At 49.6% G+C, this 17,422-nt stretch overlaps 1 protein-coding gene and 1 long non-coding RNA gene across 20 annotated transcripts in view; one reads left to right on the top strand and one right to left on the bottom strand.

Annotated features, from left to right (window-relative positions):
* Nucleotides 1-78: 78 nt before the first annotated feature.
* LOC120608863 (uncharacterized) lies at nt 79-16,007 on the top strand. Of its 2 annotated transcripts, XR_005654554.1 has the most exons (3): nt 79-2,876; nt 10,389-14,683; nt 15,006-16,007. It is a non-coding gene; the product is annotated as an uncharacterized LOC120608863 (long non-coding RNA). The 2 variants fall into 2 exon arrangements; XR_005654553.1 differs by having other exon boundaries at nt 10,389-15,447.
* Nucleotides 15,160-17,422, bottom strand: part of FGFR2 (fibroblast growth factor receptor 2) — a 99,038-nt gene continuing 96,775 nt past the window's right edge. For 17 of the 18 annotated variants that reach the window (XM_039870842.1, XM_039870826.1, XM_039870823.1 and 14 more), the window contains one exon: nt 15,160-16,807. In XM_039870842.1, coding sequence (XP_039726776.1) covers nt 16,643-16,807 — 165 coding nt within the window. In that variant the 3' untranslated portion in view covers nt 15,160-16,642. Of the gene's footprint in view, nt 16,898-17,422 lie in introns of all 18 variants that reach the window. The other variant, XM_039870830.1, reaches the window with a different exon arrangement.

The raw sequence follows: 17,422 nt of genomic DNA, 5'->3' as shown, positions 1-17,422 counted from the left end.
GTATGCCTGACTCTCAGATTGGAGCCGTGACTCTGCCAGGAACCAGCTGTTCCCCCCCCCTGCCCACTGCCACCTACCCTCACGCACACACGCGGAGCAGAGCCTTGGGGTGCAAACCGACACTGGGAACCCATGTCAGGTTAGAAGGAGCCAGCCGAGAGACCAGCAGCTTGACCCCAGAAACAAGGGCAGCCACCTCTCTCCCAGCCTGCCCCGGTTCCTGTGTCAAGGTAGAGACCCGTACCTTCAGGCAGGACACGGTCTTCGCTGACCCCAGGGTCTCCTAAGTGCAGCTGACACTGAGTCTGTGATATGCCATGGAAACGTGTGAGTAACAGGGGGGCTGCACCCCACAGACCCTCGGAGCCTACGAAACTTACTTTCATATCTGGAGTAAAGGACCAGGTCAGGGCTTTCTGAATAGTTTTACGACTTCATGAAAACACAGATGCCCCCTAAATGGCGTGCGTGGAAGCGAAGCCAGTTTCTGGTCCTGGCTCCTCACTAGTGGTGTGACTTTGGGCAAGTCACCTTGTTTCTTCGTGCCTGTTTTCTCATTTGTTTGGTGTTCGTGTCTTTAAATCATCTGTAAATTGAATGAAATAGAGAAGAGGTTCTTAAAGTGGACGGTTCTTCGGAAGCGTCCTGAGGATTTGCTTCCCGGGCTCTGACTCAGGGTCTGATTCAGCGGGTCTGGGGTAGGGCCTAGGAATTCGCATTTCTCACAAGCACCCAGGGATACAGGAGTCCTCAAGGACCTCGAGAAGGAAACCAGAATCTCACTGTCCTGCATTCCCAGCAAAAGTCCTCTGGTTGGGCTGACCGAGGTGTCATGTCCCTCCTGCCCAAGGCTGCAGTCTGGGGAACCAGGCACGGACTGGCCTGGCCTGCGGTGTCCATCTCCAGGGCCAGGCAGTGAATCCACTTCTCCAGAACCACACGGATCTTGAAAACTGAGAGTGGGGACTGTTGGAGAGCGTCAAGGGATGGAATCGTACTCAAGGGTCAAGCAGCAAACACCTGTCATGGCGTCAGAGCCAACACTGGAACCGAGATGAGGGCTACTCCTGCGTCTCTGTTCCTTCCGGCACACCTGGCCCCTTCCCTTATCCTCTATTTAAAGGGTCAATTCTTGGCATCGTTTGCTGACCCAGGCTCCTGTGACCAGATGGAACAGATCTGGGACGAGTCCTAGTTCAGATCCCCGCCTCTGGAAGAGACTGTACCTAAACATTCCAGACAGATGATGAATCCCATCCAGATCCCTCCAGGAAGGAAGTGGTCACCTCGGGTCTTCTGACGGCTGCTCCTAGGGAAACTTCAGCCACATGGTATAGTCACACTGGGTCATTCATGTATAAACCCGCGCCCTGGACAAACGTACAGGAAACTACCATTCTCACCTGGGCTTGCAGACTCACACAAAGCCTATTTTCTGACCTCAGAGAGACTCCCAAGTAATGAGGGTGATGATGAAGATGATGATGAAGGGGTCAGTGTGTCCCTGCTTTAGTTCTGGCGTCCCACACTTCCCAGGAGGTGTTTGTTCAGAACGGGATTTCAGGTTTTAGATGGTTTGCTCCTAAAGGCAGGCCAGCAATTTATCACCCTGATCACCCAAGCTGCCTGGGACTCACCCAGGGCCAGCAGCTGAGGAGAGGAAGAGCACAGAGATCAAGCCTTCGGTCCACAGCCTGAGATGAAAATCTTAGGGCCAGAAATGGATCCCGGGTTTCAGTTGCTGCTATGGCCTTCACCTCGGATCTATACAGAGGTTCATCAGGGCACTGAACTGGGACGCATTTACTGGAAAACAGAATACCGTCAAGAATCAGCCAACCAACAGGTGGCCTGAATTCAACCCAGGCGGTGCGACCTTGGGTAACGCACATGAGCTCTTCGTGCCACAGTCTTCTCATCAGCAAATGGGACCCTAAGACGTGCTTATACCTCAAAGGTCGTTGGGGGGAAATTAAAATGTGTAACGCACTTGAAATGGTACCTCGTGCATGCCAAGCCCTTTATAAATATTAGCTAGGATTATTCAATTTACAAGACATCGAGGGAGCATCGCCTACAGGTCTGGGTCGGATACTGTATTAGGTGACCGAGATTTTGAGATCAGTAAAGATGCAGAAGCTTAACTTCAAAGCGTTCATGGTCTAGCGGAAGATAAGACCGGGAGACAGATAAACCACGATACATTAGGCAATATCCTCCCTGAGCCTTGAATAAAGTACTAACTCCACCTGGATGAGACCAAGAAAGATTTCCAAGGAATGTGACATTTGACCTGGCCTTTGAACGAGTTTGCCACAGGAAAGGGCCTGGCTGTCTATGGAATGATGGGTTCAGAGTGACAGTAACATAAAGTTCCCAAGACAGAAGTGGTGTACACAGTCCTAGAAAGTTGGGTAATACGTCACACGTCACCCGTCACCCGGCAGACTTTGGACTTTGTCCTGAGACAGCAGGAGCCAACGAAAGTGTTTAAGGAAGAGAATGGAATGGGATGAGATGTGACCTTTTTTGGGGACTCAAACTGGTAGCAGAGTGGAGGGTGGCCTGGCTGGGGAGGCACTGGTGCAGCCAGGCCAGTCGGAAGGCTGCGCCCAGGCAGGAGATGGTTAGGGACACAGGCAACGGCCATGGCCGTGGCGATGGGGAAGTGGGGGACAGAATCGGGGCCTTTTCATCAAGACGATGTACAAGACGTGGTTAACCAGATGCTGTAGAAGAGAAGAGGGAGAACTCAAGGCCACATGTAGAGTCCCCAGCTTGGGAGCCTGGGTGGATGGCGTTGTCCATGTCAGGGAACACAGGACGTGGAGCCGGCTCGGAGGTTGGCATGAATCAAGTGAACGGATACATACCGGGTGAGTGAAGTTTGCATTTTCTGTAGGCTACCTCTTCATACTTAAAATATCAACTAATTCTTGAAAAAAGAAAGTGAATAGGTGATACAGAGTGGGTTTTCAAAATTTTCCGTGAGAACAATCCTATCGAGCCTGGAGCTCTATTTCCTGGTAATTAAAACAACCAAGAGAACCAAGCCAAATCACAAACACCTGTGAAGGCCAGGCCAGGATCGGAGGGATGCGACCCCCTCTTCATTCCTAACGGAACCACATCCACTCATGTTGTCGGTTAACATAAATTAACACACTTAAGAGACAGCAGCTCTAGGGTCCTGCCAAGGCCCCATGTCAGCATGTTCCCCAAATGGGAGAGACAAAGTCCCCTTTCATGCAACCCTCTCCTCATAATAAAAAGAGAAAATACCAGTTTTAACCATGGAAATAAATGTAGGAGACGATGGCTTTAAAATTAAAGGTTAGAAAGCGTCATGCGGCAAAATCTAAACCCCCAAAAGCAGACTGGAGAGCCACAAACCACACATATTTGCACTTCAAGAGCGAAAGATCTTTTGAAAGAGTCCTTGAAATAAAGATTCCCAGGTTCCACTGGGGTGGGGAGGGAGCAATTTGGGTCCAAAACACATCTTTATGGCCGGGTCTGAAAGCCCAGGAAAGTCTTCCTAATGGAAATGCTGACCGCCCATCCACACACCACAGCAGCAAGATCTTGGCTTTTTAAGAAAATAAGACTTTCCTTTGCAACTAGGTCAACTGAGAAAGAAAGCAAGAGTTTCTTCTGGAAAGTTTGTGGTTTTCCAATGGAAAACAACTCCATTATGGAATGGGATGTCTTACTGCCTTCGCTTTTACCTGACGCCAGGTTAACTGGTTGAGAGAACGGAGAGGCAGAAAAACAGGAACCACCTGTTGTCCAGACAGGTGTGGTCTGAGAACTGGAGGGAATACGCCATCCCGGACCAGCAAGTTCTACTGGGGCGTCACAGGCTCAGGTCCCACTGAGCCTCAGCAGGCGCATCGGGGAGCGAGGCCGGCCACGTGAGGACTCACATGCCCGGTCTAAAGGGAACAAATGCTAATCTACTCCAGCTACTGACTGTGGCTGTGCGACACCAATTTTATCAACATTTCTAAGAGAAGCTTGAAATCTGCCCGTGTGTGTGAAATCTTCCGAATGTTAACGTTGAGAACCAGTTCCAAAAATCTTAAACACAACTTGGACCAAACACGGCCCAAGCTCGCTGGCGCCCACCGAGATCTGGGCTCTGTGGGTCTCGGCCTTGTCAAGGCGGAGTTTCAACATGTCGAGAGAAGAGGACTCATTTATCGTGAACTGTCGTGATACTGGAAATTCCTCCGTGTGTCATTGTGCCCGATGCCCGCCCCCTCACCTTCTGTGGGCCTCGATTTCCCCTTCTGTGAAGAGACGGAGTAGGACAAGGTGAACTGCAACTGCTCACTTCCCTACAGCCTAGAATTCTACGCCTCGGCTGACAGAAACCGTACAACATGAAAGACGCATTTTCTGGAAGGCAGAGGCAGCCTTGAGCCGACGGGGAATTCAGGGAGGAGAAGCCTCGCAGGTGTCAGGTGGTTTCTTGTGACAAACCTCCCTCATCTCGGGAAGGAAAGAGAACTGATAAGCTGAAGGTCACTGACGCTTCAGTGACAGGGTGGCCTGTCCCCCGCCGGGGTTGGCGTCGGTGTTCAGACTCAGCCCTGCCGTCGCTGCCAGGCCTGTATGGCAGCGGCCTCGTCCATTTGTCTTCATTTCGAAGATAAGGAAACGGAGGCTCAGGGGTGTTTGGTGTCTCACCCAAGATCACACACCAAGGAGAAGGCCGAGAGAAACCGAGGCTGGTGTGTGAGGCAGGGCAGCCCATTCCTGGGCACTAAAAACCCAAATACTGCAGGAAGAGTGGAGTCCCGGTGACAAGTGGACCATGAGCGGCCTCTCCTCACAGTCCGCCCCTTCTCCAGCCCGCCACGGCCACATAGGGAGAGCGAGGGGAGCCCTGCCCGAGGCCCAGACACGGCCCATCCGGTCCTGAACCCAGTCTCCATTTTCCTGAAGGACTTTCCCCACCCAAGCAGCCACCTCCTTCCATGGCACTCAGTGTAAAAACAGAGCAGGTTCATTACCTGGAAAGAAAATGGGGTTTTCGCCTTTCTCTTGGACGGCATTTTCTTTCGAACCCCCGATGTGGGAAAAGAACAGCATTGTCTGTGTCCAAGCGACGTCGGCAGGGGCCAGGCCTGCCAGGCCGCCCTCAGCCCTGGGGCGTCCTGACTGCAAGCATGCTTTATCCCCGTACCCCGAGAGAACCGGGCTTCCTGTTCTCCAGAACTGTGTGCCTTGAGCAGCCCAGTATGGCCCCGTGTCTGTGGCACCGTGACGTGGGCACAGACCGGCCCCCGAGACTCGGCTCCCTGGTGCCCAAAGCTCAGTCGTGAGCCTGGGTCCGGGCAGAGGCGCCTTCTTCATAGCTCCACCCCAGCGGTCTCTTATTCACACACTCTCGCAGCCCCCTTTACACCTGTACCGTGTTTCACCTCTGCCCAAGTTCTCCCAAAGGTACCTGACGACAGCTGCGTCAGAGAGGAGGGGCCCATATGTTATAGACGAGAAACTTAGGGCTCAGAGGGACTAGTGACCTGCTCAGGGCCATCTGGCTGGTAGGGGCTGAGCTGGGTTTGAAGTCTGGCTTCTGGGTTCCCCTGGGCTGGGCTGCCTGCCCTGCTGTGAACCATTCTCAGTCCCCCTCGAAGGCTGAGGGACTCTCTGCAGTCCCTACAGTGATGGCGGGTGGAGATGCCAGGCCTGGCTTTGAAGTCGATGGCTGCTCAGAAGCTACCCCACTGGTCTGGAGAGACGAGGTTGAGTGCCTACCAGCCCTGGCTGTGGTCTGTGGAGAACCCCAGGCCTGTGTCCTCCTGGACAATGCCTGAGGGCTGGACGTGAGACCAGGAGAAAGAGGATAAAGGAGGGAAAGGGCTGCTATGGACTTAGTCGTGTCCCCCTCAAATGCATCTGTTGAAGCCCTATTCCCTAACGGGACTGTATTTGGAGATAGGGCCCTTAGGGAGGTAGTTAAAGGTAAATAAAGTCCTAAGAGTAAGGACTTAATCCCCTAGGACTGGTGGCCTTACAAGAAGAGAAAAAGCTGTCTCTCTGTCTGCCTGTCTGCCTCTCTCTCTCTGTCTCTCTCTGTCTGTCTGTCTGTCTGTCTCTCTCTCTCTCTCTCTCACTCTCTCTCTCTCGCTCTCTCTCACTCTCTCTCGCTCTCTCTCTCTGCTGCACAGGCACGGAGGAAAGGCCACGTGAGGACATAGTGAGAAGGCAGCCGTCTACAAGCCAGGAAGAGAACTCTTACCAGAAACCAAATCAGCCAGAACCTTGATCTTGGACTTCTAGCCTCCAGAACTATGAGAAAGAAATTTCTGATGTTTAAGCCACCCAGTCTGCGGTATTTCGTTATGGCAGCCTGAGCGAAGACAAGCACAAACTCACAAGAGGAGGGAGAAAGAGCAACCTCACTGAGGCCGGCCACCATCTGGGGTGCATCGTGTCATCCTCACCCCTCAGTTTCCATGCCTAACACCCTCCCCCCAAAATCTCTTCCACCTTCGGAAGGCCACAAAGGATCCTGTTCCCATTCCCCAGAGACCTGGCTGAGGTCCAGCCCAGTCAGAACCGGTAACCATTTCTTCCTTTAAAACTTACCTTCTGGGGACAGATTTTCTTACTGTTCCCCACCTATTTCTATTGCTGCCGTCCACCACAGAATGACCCTCAAGGATTCTTCAGACCTGGGTCACTCGCCTTCCTCAGCCTGTTGTCTCCTCCAGGTCAAGAAACTCAAGCGTGGGTTAGCACCTCACCCAAAGCTCAGCCAGCAGGGAGGGCCTGACCGTGGGGCCATTGCCGGAAGCGCAGGAACTGAGGAACGTTCTCAGATCTGGAGTCGGGCCAGCTGGGGTCTAGACCCCAGCTCTCCCCCGTGAGACTGTGCGGCTCGACCTGCCTGCAGCTGTCTCAGGAGAGCATCGTGAAGAGGAAATGAGAGAAGAGCCTGGAAGACCCGACCCCAGCTGAGTTCCCTTCTCTACAGGGCCGGGTAGGAAATGGGTCTCTCTGGTCCTGTGTAGCTGGTACAGGGAGCACCAGAAGACCCTTAGGTAAAATGGAAACCGCCAGCAAATGATTTCGTGAATACAGGACTTGTTTTCTGCTGACCTGATTGTAAGATTATTTGAGAAGGCCACCAAGTCTCAAACAGCTCACTCTCCACTTAAATAACAGGTTGAATAGTATCCACCCCCCTCACCCCACCCCCTAAAAAAACCAATATGCTGATGTCGTAACCCTTGGACCCTGTGAATGTGAACTTTTTCAGGAAAAGAGTTTTGGCAGATGTCATTAAGGATCTCGGGATGAGATCATCTTGGGTCACGTGGCTGGTCCCTAAATCCAATGACAAGTGTCCTACCAGAGAGGAGAAGAGACGCACAGGAAGGCGAGGCCATGTGAGGACAGAGACTGGGATTAGAGCGACGCAGCCACGAGGCAGGGATCACCTGGAGCCACGAGGAGCTGCAAGATGCAAAGGCACATTCTGCCCTGGAAGCTTTAGGAGGAGCACAGCCCTGCTGACACCTCGACTGGGGACTCTGGCCTTTGGAATACTGACAGAATACGTTTCTGTTAAGTCAGCAGGTTTGGGGTAATTCCTTACAGCAGCAATAGGACACTCATATAAGACCCTATAGGACGATTTCCACAGTGAATGATAACTATGACACCCTCCCATCCCTAGTGCAGCTGGACCCACAGTGCTTAACCCAGGACTGGCCGGTTTGGTGGAGAGCGGTAGAATGAGCCTAGGTATTGTCCCAGAGGTCACCCCCTGACAAAGCGACTTCACGAACTTGCTTTGAGACAGGCTTAAAGAGACATTTCTGAAGGTACCATGCCCCTTTCCCTTCACTCAATGCCAACTCTACCCAAACAGCCATTCTTTCCCTGGAGACAGGGTGTGGCCACACATTTCTAGAATGCACGGTGACCCTGGGCTCTGGCAAGTGTCGAAAAACCTGCCTCGTGGGAACTAAGTTAAACACTCAGCCGGAGCCTCTCTTTACACAAACTCTGATGGTGTTTCGGCTTTGCAGGCTGAAGGTGCTCTGCGCTCGTCAGGTGGGTTTCCATCCAGCAGCCAAGGCTGCAGGCAGCTCAAGTAAGGCACGGCTTCCGAAGGGAGGGAAAAGGCTACTGCGCGTTCCTTCCTACCTTTGAGGGTGGGGAGTAGGGGTGGGTAGGAATGGTTAGAACCTCAGTCTGGTGAACAGTTGGGGAGAACGGCTTAGAAATGAAATTGCTCAGGCTAATTAGACCTCTTGGTAGTGGCGAGCCAGGGTGGGGTGGCTTGGGGAGTTTTTGATGCTCCCTGTCCAGTCTCCAGCCCCTCAATTGCAACAGCAGCAATAATTACGTTTGACAGAGAAGCAGTGCGCTCGCAATGCAAAAGCAGCTCGAAGTCAAGTCCTCAACTCCCAAACCCCCTTCCATGCCAACTGCAGACCCCCGACCCACCCTATGAAGAAATTCTGGAACTATCCATGCCCGGCCCCCTCCTTTCTTAATAGCTGGTGTGTTCCTCTGTAGATGTGAAGCTGAGCAAACTCTCCTTATAAGATGCACTCGGTCGTGGGACCGCTAGAGGAATTCTGAACATTCTTATTGTTCTGAAAAGCTGTGAAAGCCTAGTCGACAATGGTGTGTGTACACGCGCACACACACACGTGCAACCACAAATACCTGCCCGGCCGCTGCCCAGGGCCCCTGCTCAGGTTCTCCATGGGTCTACAGGTGCCATGTAAATCAGGCCAGGCCGACAATGTATACCTTTCAAGGGACACCACTTACATCCTTGCCTTCTCTCTCGTATCCGCCCTGGTCTTTGAAAAAGAGTCTAGGCTTTCACCCTGGGGATCTGCCAGGAGCTCAGCTTCCCCAAAGCACCTACGCACGCCCAGGTTTCTTTCCCAGGGGTCCCCTTCACCTCGCATCTTCTGCACTTGACTAAACTCACCTGCTTTCAGGTCAGAAAAATAAGGGCTTAGTGCTTGATTTGCTTTACAGCTCCTTTAGAAGACAAGGGAAAAAGTTGAAACCAGATCCAAGCATTTTGATTATCCTTCTCTATTACCTGTACACATTTATTGCATATGTAGATTTTTTTTTTTCCGGATCCATTTACATGGGGGAGTTGTATGCTGATTTTTGGAGCAAGTGGCTCTGTCATTTCAAGCCTTCAGCAATCTGACCTCTAGAGATGATTTTAACTCCAGTTATTGGGAAGCAAATAGAAGTCACACCGGGTTATGTGTCCAGGTGAACTAAGGCAGCTCCAACAAGAGCTGTCCTGGGATTGCCTTTGTGTTCCGAGAAGGGTTTGGACAAGGATGTGTGCCTACCATCTCTCCATGAAAATCTTCCTGCATGCAAGGTCACCGGAGCGATGGAAAATAAAAACCAGCCAATCAGATTGTGAAGAGGGCCACCCTGCCCCTGAACTGTCCCAGCCCTGCCGAGAAATACGGTGTGACAGTACAAAGGTGCTCCTTAGCTGGAAGAGATCGGATTTACTTCCTGCCAAACAACCATCATTCAAACCCGAATGTCAACCTCTCACCTTCCCTCCTTCTGGAAGAACCACAGTGTTTACTTAGCCTTTGGTTTGTGGATCTCTGTGGCAACCTTGTTTGGAAGAGCACTGAGCATGTTGCTACATGGCGCTGCAGGGGAGAAACGGTGCCAGCGAGGCCCGTTTAGACACATCACGTTGGCCACTGGCTCCAAAGGATCTTAAAACATCCCGCTTGGCCAAAGGGTATTATTTTTTATGACTTTCATCCCCACCTCCAGGCCTCTCTTTCAAGAGGACCCCATTCTTGAAAGCATCACCCGATTTCAGGACCTCGTTATCTGCTACTGTCCTTGCCCACAAGCCACCTGCATAACAAGCCCGGCGTCCGACTGGTCTATCATTATCTAAACCAGGGGTCGGCAAACATTTCCGCAAAGGGCAGCAGAGAGTAAACACGTGCGGGTTTTTTGAGCCACGTGGTCTGTCGCAACTTCTTAACTCTGCCACTGTAGCCCTGCACACAATACATAACACGTACGCGGTGCATAATGAAGGAACGTGCTGTGTTCCAATACAACTACATTTATGGGCACGGAAATTTGAGTTTGATGTAATTTTCACGTCCCAAGATATATCTTTCTGAGTTTCTCTCAACTGTTTAAAAACGTCAAAACCTTTCTCAGCTCGCAGGCGGCACAAAAGCAGGCAGCGGGCCAGATTTTGTCTGCGGGCCGTTTGTCCATCCCTGAGCTAAGTACGCAAATGCAGGACAAGCTCTCTCACTGACCACACCCCCAGGCCCAGCCCTATCGCTGCGCTTTTTGTGGTTTAAAAATTCTGACTTTGCCTTTTTCGTTCATAGCTCTGGCTGCTACTGGGTGATGGCCAGCAATGAACCAGGACCTTCTGCATTTTGGTTAAATATAAATCCAGTACAAAGCAACCAAAGGGCTAGTCTCATGGGGAATAAAGACGATGTCAGGAAGGAATCCAGGTTTCTGGTTTCCTCTCCCGCTGTGTGAGTGTATGCAAAGATGCACTCAGCCTTTTTCCAGAAAGGGCATCAAGTCAGGTCACAGAACAACGCGGAAGGGCAGCTGGCAGACCGCGTAAACTCTCCAGCTGTGTCCTCCCATCCGAACCTCTGCAGTACGCATGGCAGGGATGAGATGCGCCTGGACTCACCAGAACCCCTCATGACCATCCCCATGGAGGGGACAGAGCTCACTTCAACTTCTGTCCACCTTGTTGGGTAACTTGGGCTAATTTCACCGTTTCCAAAACTGTGAACAATTTCGGCCCCCGAACCATCTGCAACCGGAAGCCTTGAAAACACCGCATCAGGCCTCCTTAAGTTTTCCCTGTGATATCCCTTTTGGTCACAGTACCCATTTTGATTTGCTTGGAAAAACGTCACATGCAGAGCCAGAGAGGAGCTTCGTCTGAGAACAAACACCCTCCTGAGCTTCTGCTTTGGTCCTGGTCTGCACATCAACCACTCACCAGCTGGTCGGTACCAGCCTCAAGGTGTGGAAAAGCTAATTTAAGGCATTGCCTGGCAGTGACCAGAGAGCCAAGCTTTGTTTAAAAGGGAGAACATAACAGGTTGAATGTCATAAACATATCATTTTTAGACATTTCGATCGTCATTTTCACTGACTTAAAATTTATTAAGTTTTTGTTTAAAACAAAATTTGTTTCATGCCCCTGAAGGATTTCACAACCGACTAGCAACTTCACAAATAAATTTCTTCAGTAATGAGAATTTTAAAGATACACACACACCCATATTTTTCTTTATATATGTCTCTATATCTACATCTATGCGTATGTCTATATCTATATTGACACATAGATGATAGATAGATAGATAGATAGAGAAAACAACAGCTAATATTTGAGTGCTGTGCAGCAGCCATTGCATCCAGGGCTTTCCAGGTAAAATCTCATTTAATCCAACAATCGTTTGAGATAGCAATCGTTTGTCACTCCATTTACACACCAGGAAAACATTTCCTCGCTTATTCTTAATTTACAAATCCGTAAAGGTTCTCTGCCTCTTTCCAAGTACATCGTGCTGAGTCTTTTGACTTGGGACACAGCCAAGGCCTAGTTAAGTGCCTTCGGCTAAGGAGTTAGGAGAAAGAGACTAAAAAGATACAGCTTCAAAGGAGACAGTGTGCTGAGCCACAGGAGAAAAAAATCACTTACCTGCATACGTAGTGTAAGCCTAATTCTGTTACTGAACTGCTACCTGCTCTAGGAATCAGCTTTGCGAATGAGAAGACAGCCACCGCCTTTTATTTCGAAGGACCAGAGAGGATGGCAGGGCCAGCACTGATCGTCTCATATCTGCTGTCCTCTACAGCACCTCCTGTGACCTCTGAGACAGGACCTGGAGGTAATTTTGAGGAGCCCATCGAAACCCCCGAAAACTCTCAGGAAAAGAGGACACCAAACGGGCCCTATTCCAGAATGTCACTTAAGACTGGAAGGCTTCTGCAGTCCCCGCCAGCCAAGTCATCTCAAAGCTTCCTGGGGATAAAACGTGAGAGAAGATAAACATTCATCTTTAGAAACATCAAAAAATAAATAACATCAAAACACAGTCTGGATAAGCAGGACTCCGGTGCGCATACATAAGTAATGGTGCATCCATCGGTCCGGTGGATTGCTCATGCTCACTAGACTTCATTTGGTATAAAGCTGGGGACGTGGGCACTCAAGGATTCCAGCCAGAAAGAATCTCTAGCCCCCTGCCTCATGTGGCAGTGCTTTCTTCTTCTCTCGGCCAAGAGGAAAGAGATGGAACTGATCCATTTCACGGCCCCTGCACTTGATGAGACTCCACTGAGGCCTCTTAGCTATCTGGGCCATTTTAAAAGTGCAAAAGCCAGGCCAGTTAATGGTTAAGGATCTTATTCTAGAAAACCCAGTAAGGTATTAAGTATCTTTGATCCATGATCTGAATGGCATCACAGCTATTAAATTCTTAGAAAGACATTTCGCACCCACTAGAACGGCTGTAATGCAAAAATATGGACATGTAACAAGCATCGGCGAGGACGTGGAGAAACCGGAAGCCTCTTACACTGCTACGGGGAGTGAAAAATAGGGCAGCTTCTTTGGGAACAGTCTGGCAGCTTCTCAAAAGGTTAAACACAGAGTTACCACATGACCCAGCAATTCCACTGCTAGATATACACCCAAGAGGAATGAAAACAGACGACCACACAGAAACTGGTACACGAATGTTCTTAGCAGCACTGTTCCTAATGGACAAGAAGTGGACACAACCCAAATGTCCATCGATGAGGAAAAGATAAAATGTGCCTATATCCACATGATGAAATATAATTTATCGGTAAAAAAGGACTGAAGTACTGGTACATGGTACGACACGAATAAACCTTTAAAACGATGCTAAGTGAAAGAAGCCAGACCCCAAAGGCCACACATTGTGTGATCCCATTTACGTGAAATGGCTAGAACAGGCAAATCCACAGACAGGAAGCAGACGGGTGGTTGCCAGGGCTGGGGGAGGGGGAAATGTGGAGTGATTGCTAATTAGTACAGGGCTTCTTTTCGGAGTGATGAAATGTTCCTGAATTAGATGGTGGTGCTGGTTGCACCTTATGAATCTATTTTTAAAATTCGCAAATGTACGAAAACAAATTCTTAGGACGACTATTTATTGAGTACTGTCTGCCAGAGCTGAGCTGAGCTCCTCCAGGCAGCCCTCATGGGAAGCCCACGAGGTTGGTGATAACCAGTCGTACAGTTAAGGAAATGAAGGTCCAGATAGAATCCAGGACTTGTGCAGCATCACCCAGCTGCAAGACAAAAACAAACCCAATTCGGTCCCGCTGTACCATCGTCTTTCTCCTATACTATGTAAGGCTGCAGTCCTATTTATTTAGACCATTACCAAGCCACGTGATTCCCCAGGAACCTCAGTACCAGCTAGCAGATCGACTTCTTGTTTCCAGAATTGGTGGTTGGATCCCGATCCACAGCTATTCAAGTCTGCCAGATGTTTTACTAATCGCATGTTCCCACTGCCCATGTGTGGGATCAAAGACCTTCCCACAGGGTCTGGCGAGAGGATGGAGAGGCTGAGAAGGGTACCTGGTCCCCAGGGAATCCACAGACCCGCCCGAATGCTCTACTTCTCTGCCCTGCTCCTCTCTCCTCCTCATCTTGCCTGAGGCCTCCACCAGGTGAACTTTCTGAGGTGGCCTCTTGAATTACGCTCCTCCCAGCTGGAGACACCAGGCCAGGCACGAACAACCCCTTCCTCATCAAGATGCCCCCGACTCTTGTGTCCTTCACAGATGAACTGATCTCCTGTCCTGATGACAATCGCACTGATTCAGCTAATGCCTACTGCTCCCTTAGCTCTGGGGGTGGGGAGGGGGCCACAAGCTCCAGAATTCCTGTCATGACCCGCTTGTTTAGTGTGGGTCTCAAAAAAATAAGTATTTCCCATCCTGCTCGGGGACCATACTACCTTCTTTTCCTTGATGGCAAATCTTTCAATTCTAAAACAAAACTGGCCAACAGCTAGTATACGATTATAATCGACATAGTCTGCTAACGAGCCATAACCTACCCTTTCAGTCTCGAAAGCAAATACGTACCATTGACCTTCGGAGAACTGAGAGAGACGTGAAGCCCCGCTTTAAATGTGCCTGCAGGACCAGCCAGGTCCTTCCTCACCCTGACCTACGAGGCCCCACGGGTGAAAATGCCCAGGGCCTGTACAACTACCATCCTGTACACAGGCGATGAAAGGCTTTCGCTTCTCTTTTAAAAATCATGCTCTTTGGGGTGGGATTCTAAAAACCCTGCTCCACTGGAAATCGACGGTAGGTAGCACAGGAGATGGGCAAACGTGGAACCGGGACCGCAGATGACTTGTCCGATGGCCAGTGACACCTTCATGCCACTACTAATAGCCTCACACACAACGCAGACCCCAAAGACGGCACTTTCCAATCGCCGATGGCCCCACGAGGTTCTGAGGGCACCAAGGACGTTCGGGAGATGTCGGGCCGTTTCCGTCTCTCCCCCGGCGCGGCGGCCAGCAGCAGACACGACGCGGAGCCACAGACTCGCATTCGTTAACAGGCAAAATGCCGTCTCTCTCAATTCTTGGTGCCGTGGAAATGAGAAAAATTTTTTTACTTTGTGCAAGTTGCCCTTTTGAAATTTTGAAGCGAATCCTACTCTGCACATCACAAGGAAGCCAGCCTGAAAACATTTCAAGGTCACCAGAATCCGGATCTTCTGAACGATATCCCCTTCTCAACGCCTCCCCGTCTGTAAAGCTCTCTCCCCTCCACGTCACTCCACATCTGCTCCTCAGGGAGAAGCTGGGACCCAGAAAGGTACAATGACTCCCCCACGGCCCGGCAAGCAACAGAGCCAGGGCCTGACCCAACCTCCTGTGATTTCCCACAGGAGCCACATGTCCCAGAGACTCCAGACTCAGCCGACCCCTCTGGCAAGTCACCGTCTGTAGCAAACGACGACCTCCCCAGCCCTGCCCGTCCTGCAAACACACCAAACAGCCCTGAATCAACACCTCTGAGCATGGGAAACCATTTGGTGAGACACGAGTATTACAAAAATAAGCTGCGTGACATTTATTTTGTCCTGTTAACATTAATATCTGTAGAAACATTTTTATTGTCAGTATAAAAATTAACAGGTTTTAATTAAATACTTTCTCCAATTTGGTAACACGTAAAATCAGTGTAATCTGCATTCGCGTTGCGTGGCTACGGCAAAGTGAGTAGGTGTTTCGAAAGCAAAACACAATACTTTAATACAGAATGAATAACACGGCAACGTTTTGTCTGACGCTGGTCTCGGGCCGGATCTGTTGGTGAGGTCCTGCCAGAATCAGACGGAAACAATCCCTTAAAAAGATGGAAGTAACCCCAAAACTATCAGCAGAACAATTCAGTGTTTCAATTCTCTATGATGAGACGGCAAGATCCTAAAAGGCTTCTCTAACGCCAATAAACCTGGAAGCCATTATCAAGATTCACTGGAGAGAATACAGGCTAATCTGATTAATGTGAAAGTCCAGGGCAGAAGGCCAGCTGCCAGAGAGAACAGTCCATCATTCCAATGAAGGTCCATCCTGGAGGAACGAGTTAAGGCATCTTTTTAAGCGAACGCTGGTCCCATCTGTCTTGGGAAGTCCAGTGACATGGGCTCAGGTGACAAAGCTGCACATCAAAACACTTCTCATGAACCGGTTCTTTTAATATGGGCATGTAGGTGGTTTAAGAACGATCATCTGACAGCAGAGTTTAAACACAAATAAATCAAAACCTCATTTTCCCCAAATTAGTCATTTTCTGTCAATATTTCTCTTTTCAAAAGATCTGATAACTAGTTAAGTCCAAGAAATAGATTAACTAGTCCGATGCACTGCCTGCATAGAAATGCCACTTAAATTACAAAAAAAGATAAATGATTAATTGTTTTGTATATTACCAATTCGTTAATAAATTAATGTTATACCATTTTCCCTGAAAGCAAAAGTATTTTTCCACCCCTGCTCGGTGAAAATTAAGAAATTCTGTGTAAGAACAGCGTTTAGCAAATAGTTATTTTTTTAAAAAAAGAGACCAATTTTCTAGGTGCATTGGGACATCCATTTAAAATCAATACAAAAAATAATTCCTTGTAAATATATAATATATATTTATACATAATTTGAATATATTTACATACATCCAGCACCCCTATACTGCAATTGTGCTCTGTAAGTGTGCGCTGACATATATTTTCTCCAATTATTACAAAATTCACAAGCAAGGCAAAACGCCACGTCTGCCTCGAGTCCGGCTGCTCCACAGCCAGCACCCACAGCGGGTCATGGGCGCGTGGTGGCCCATGGCAAGTCCATTGCCCAGAAACATTCCTCTTCTCCTGGTGAAGATTACAAGTTTCCAACTGTATAAATTCTTTACAAGTGTGCCGATTGCTTTTCCAATTATTTACTCCTCTGATCCATATATACAAGCAGAGACAAGGCCGCCCTGCTCAGTGGAGCAGTGTCTGGCGCTGCTCTGTCTGGGGATGGGAAGGCATGCTCATTCATGTTTTAACACTGCCGTTTATGTGTGGATACTGAGGAAGGCATGGTTCGTAAGGCATAGGGTCCGGAGAGAAAACAGAGTCATCTCCCGAAGAACAAGAGCTCCTTGTGTCAGGGAAACTAGGTGAGTACTGTTCGAGAGGCTGACTGAGGTCCAAGTATTCCTGAAAGAAGGGGAGAGAAGTTTTATTTCATCTCGGGTCAGGATAACAAGGTGAATACGGTTCGAGAGGCTGACTGAGGTCCAAGTATTCCTGAAAGAAGGGAGAGAAGACTTTTATTGTCCACGCAGGCCCGTGACACGTGGCTGTGGGAGTGGGGACAGGACGGGGGCACCCCTTGGAGGTTTGGAGACCCGGCCCACCCTGGCTCCCGCAAAGACCTCCTGCGACCTCGATCCTATTTCCTCTGGGCTGCCCTTTACTTTTCTCTGACAACAGGGATCAAAACCTCGCTGGACTGCTGGCGGTCACGCTGATGTGCAGACCCAAATGACCTGCTTGCCATCCACTGCCTTGCTAGAGCACAGGGTTCAAATTCAGGCCCCGGCACAATGAAAAAGCATGAGCTGCAGATTCCTGAAGACCCTTCGAATAGTTGAGACCATGAATATTTATTTTGTGAATTACATGTGACTATTGCAGTTTCTAGGATAATTTGAGGGGAATATGTCTTCATTTGGCGGGTAATTTCGCAGATGTGATTCATTACTCTCAGAAGCTCTGTGAGTTGGAAATGTAAACAGGTTCACAGAAGCCTTGGATGTGCTCATGTATATT

The sequence above is a fragment of the Pteropus medius genome, unplaced genomic scaffold (assembly GCF_902729225.1).
Source record: "Pteropus medius unplaced genomic scaffold, Ma_sr-lr_union100, whole genome shotgun sequence".
Taxonomy (NCBI): domain Eukaryota; kingdom Metazoa; phylum Chordata; class Mammalia; order Chiroptera; family Pteropodidae; genus Pteropus; species Pteropus medius.
The sequence above is the reverse complement of the archived record's forward strand: the minus strand, read 5'-3'. Positions and strand labels throughout refer to the sequence as shown.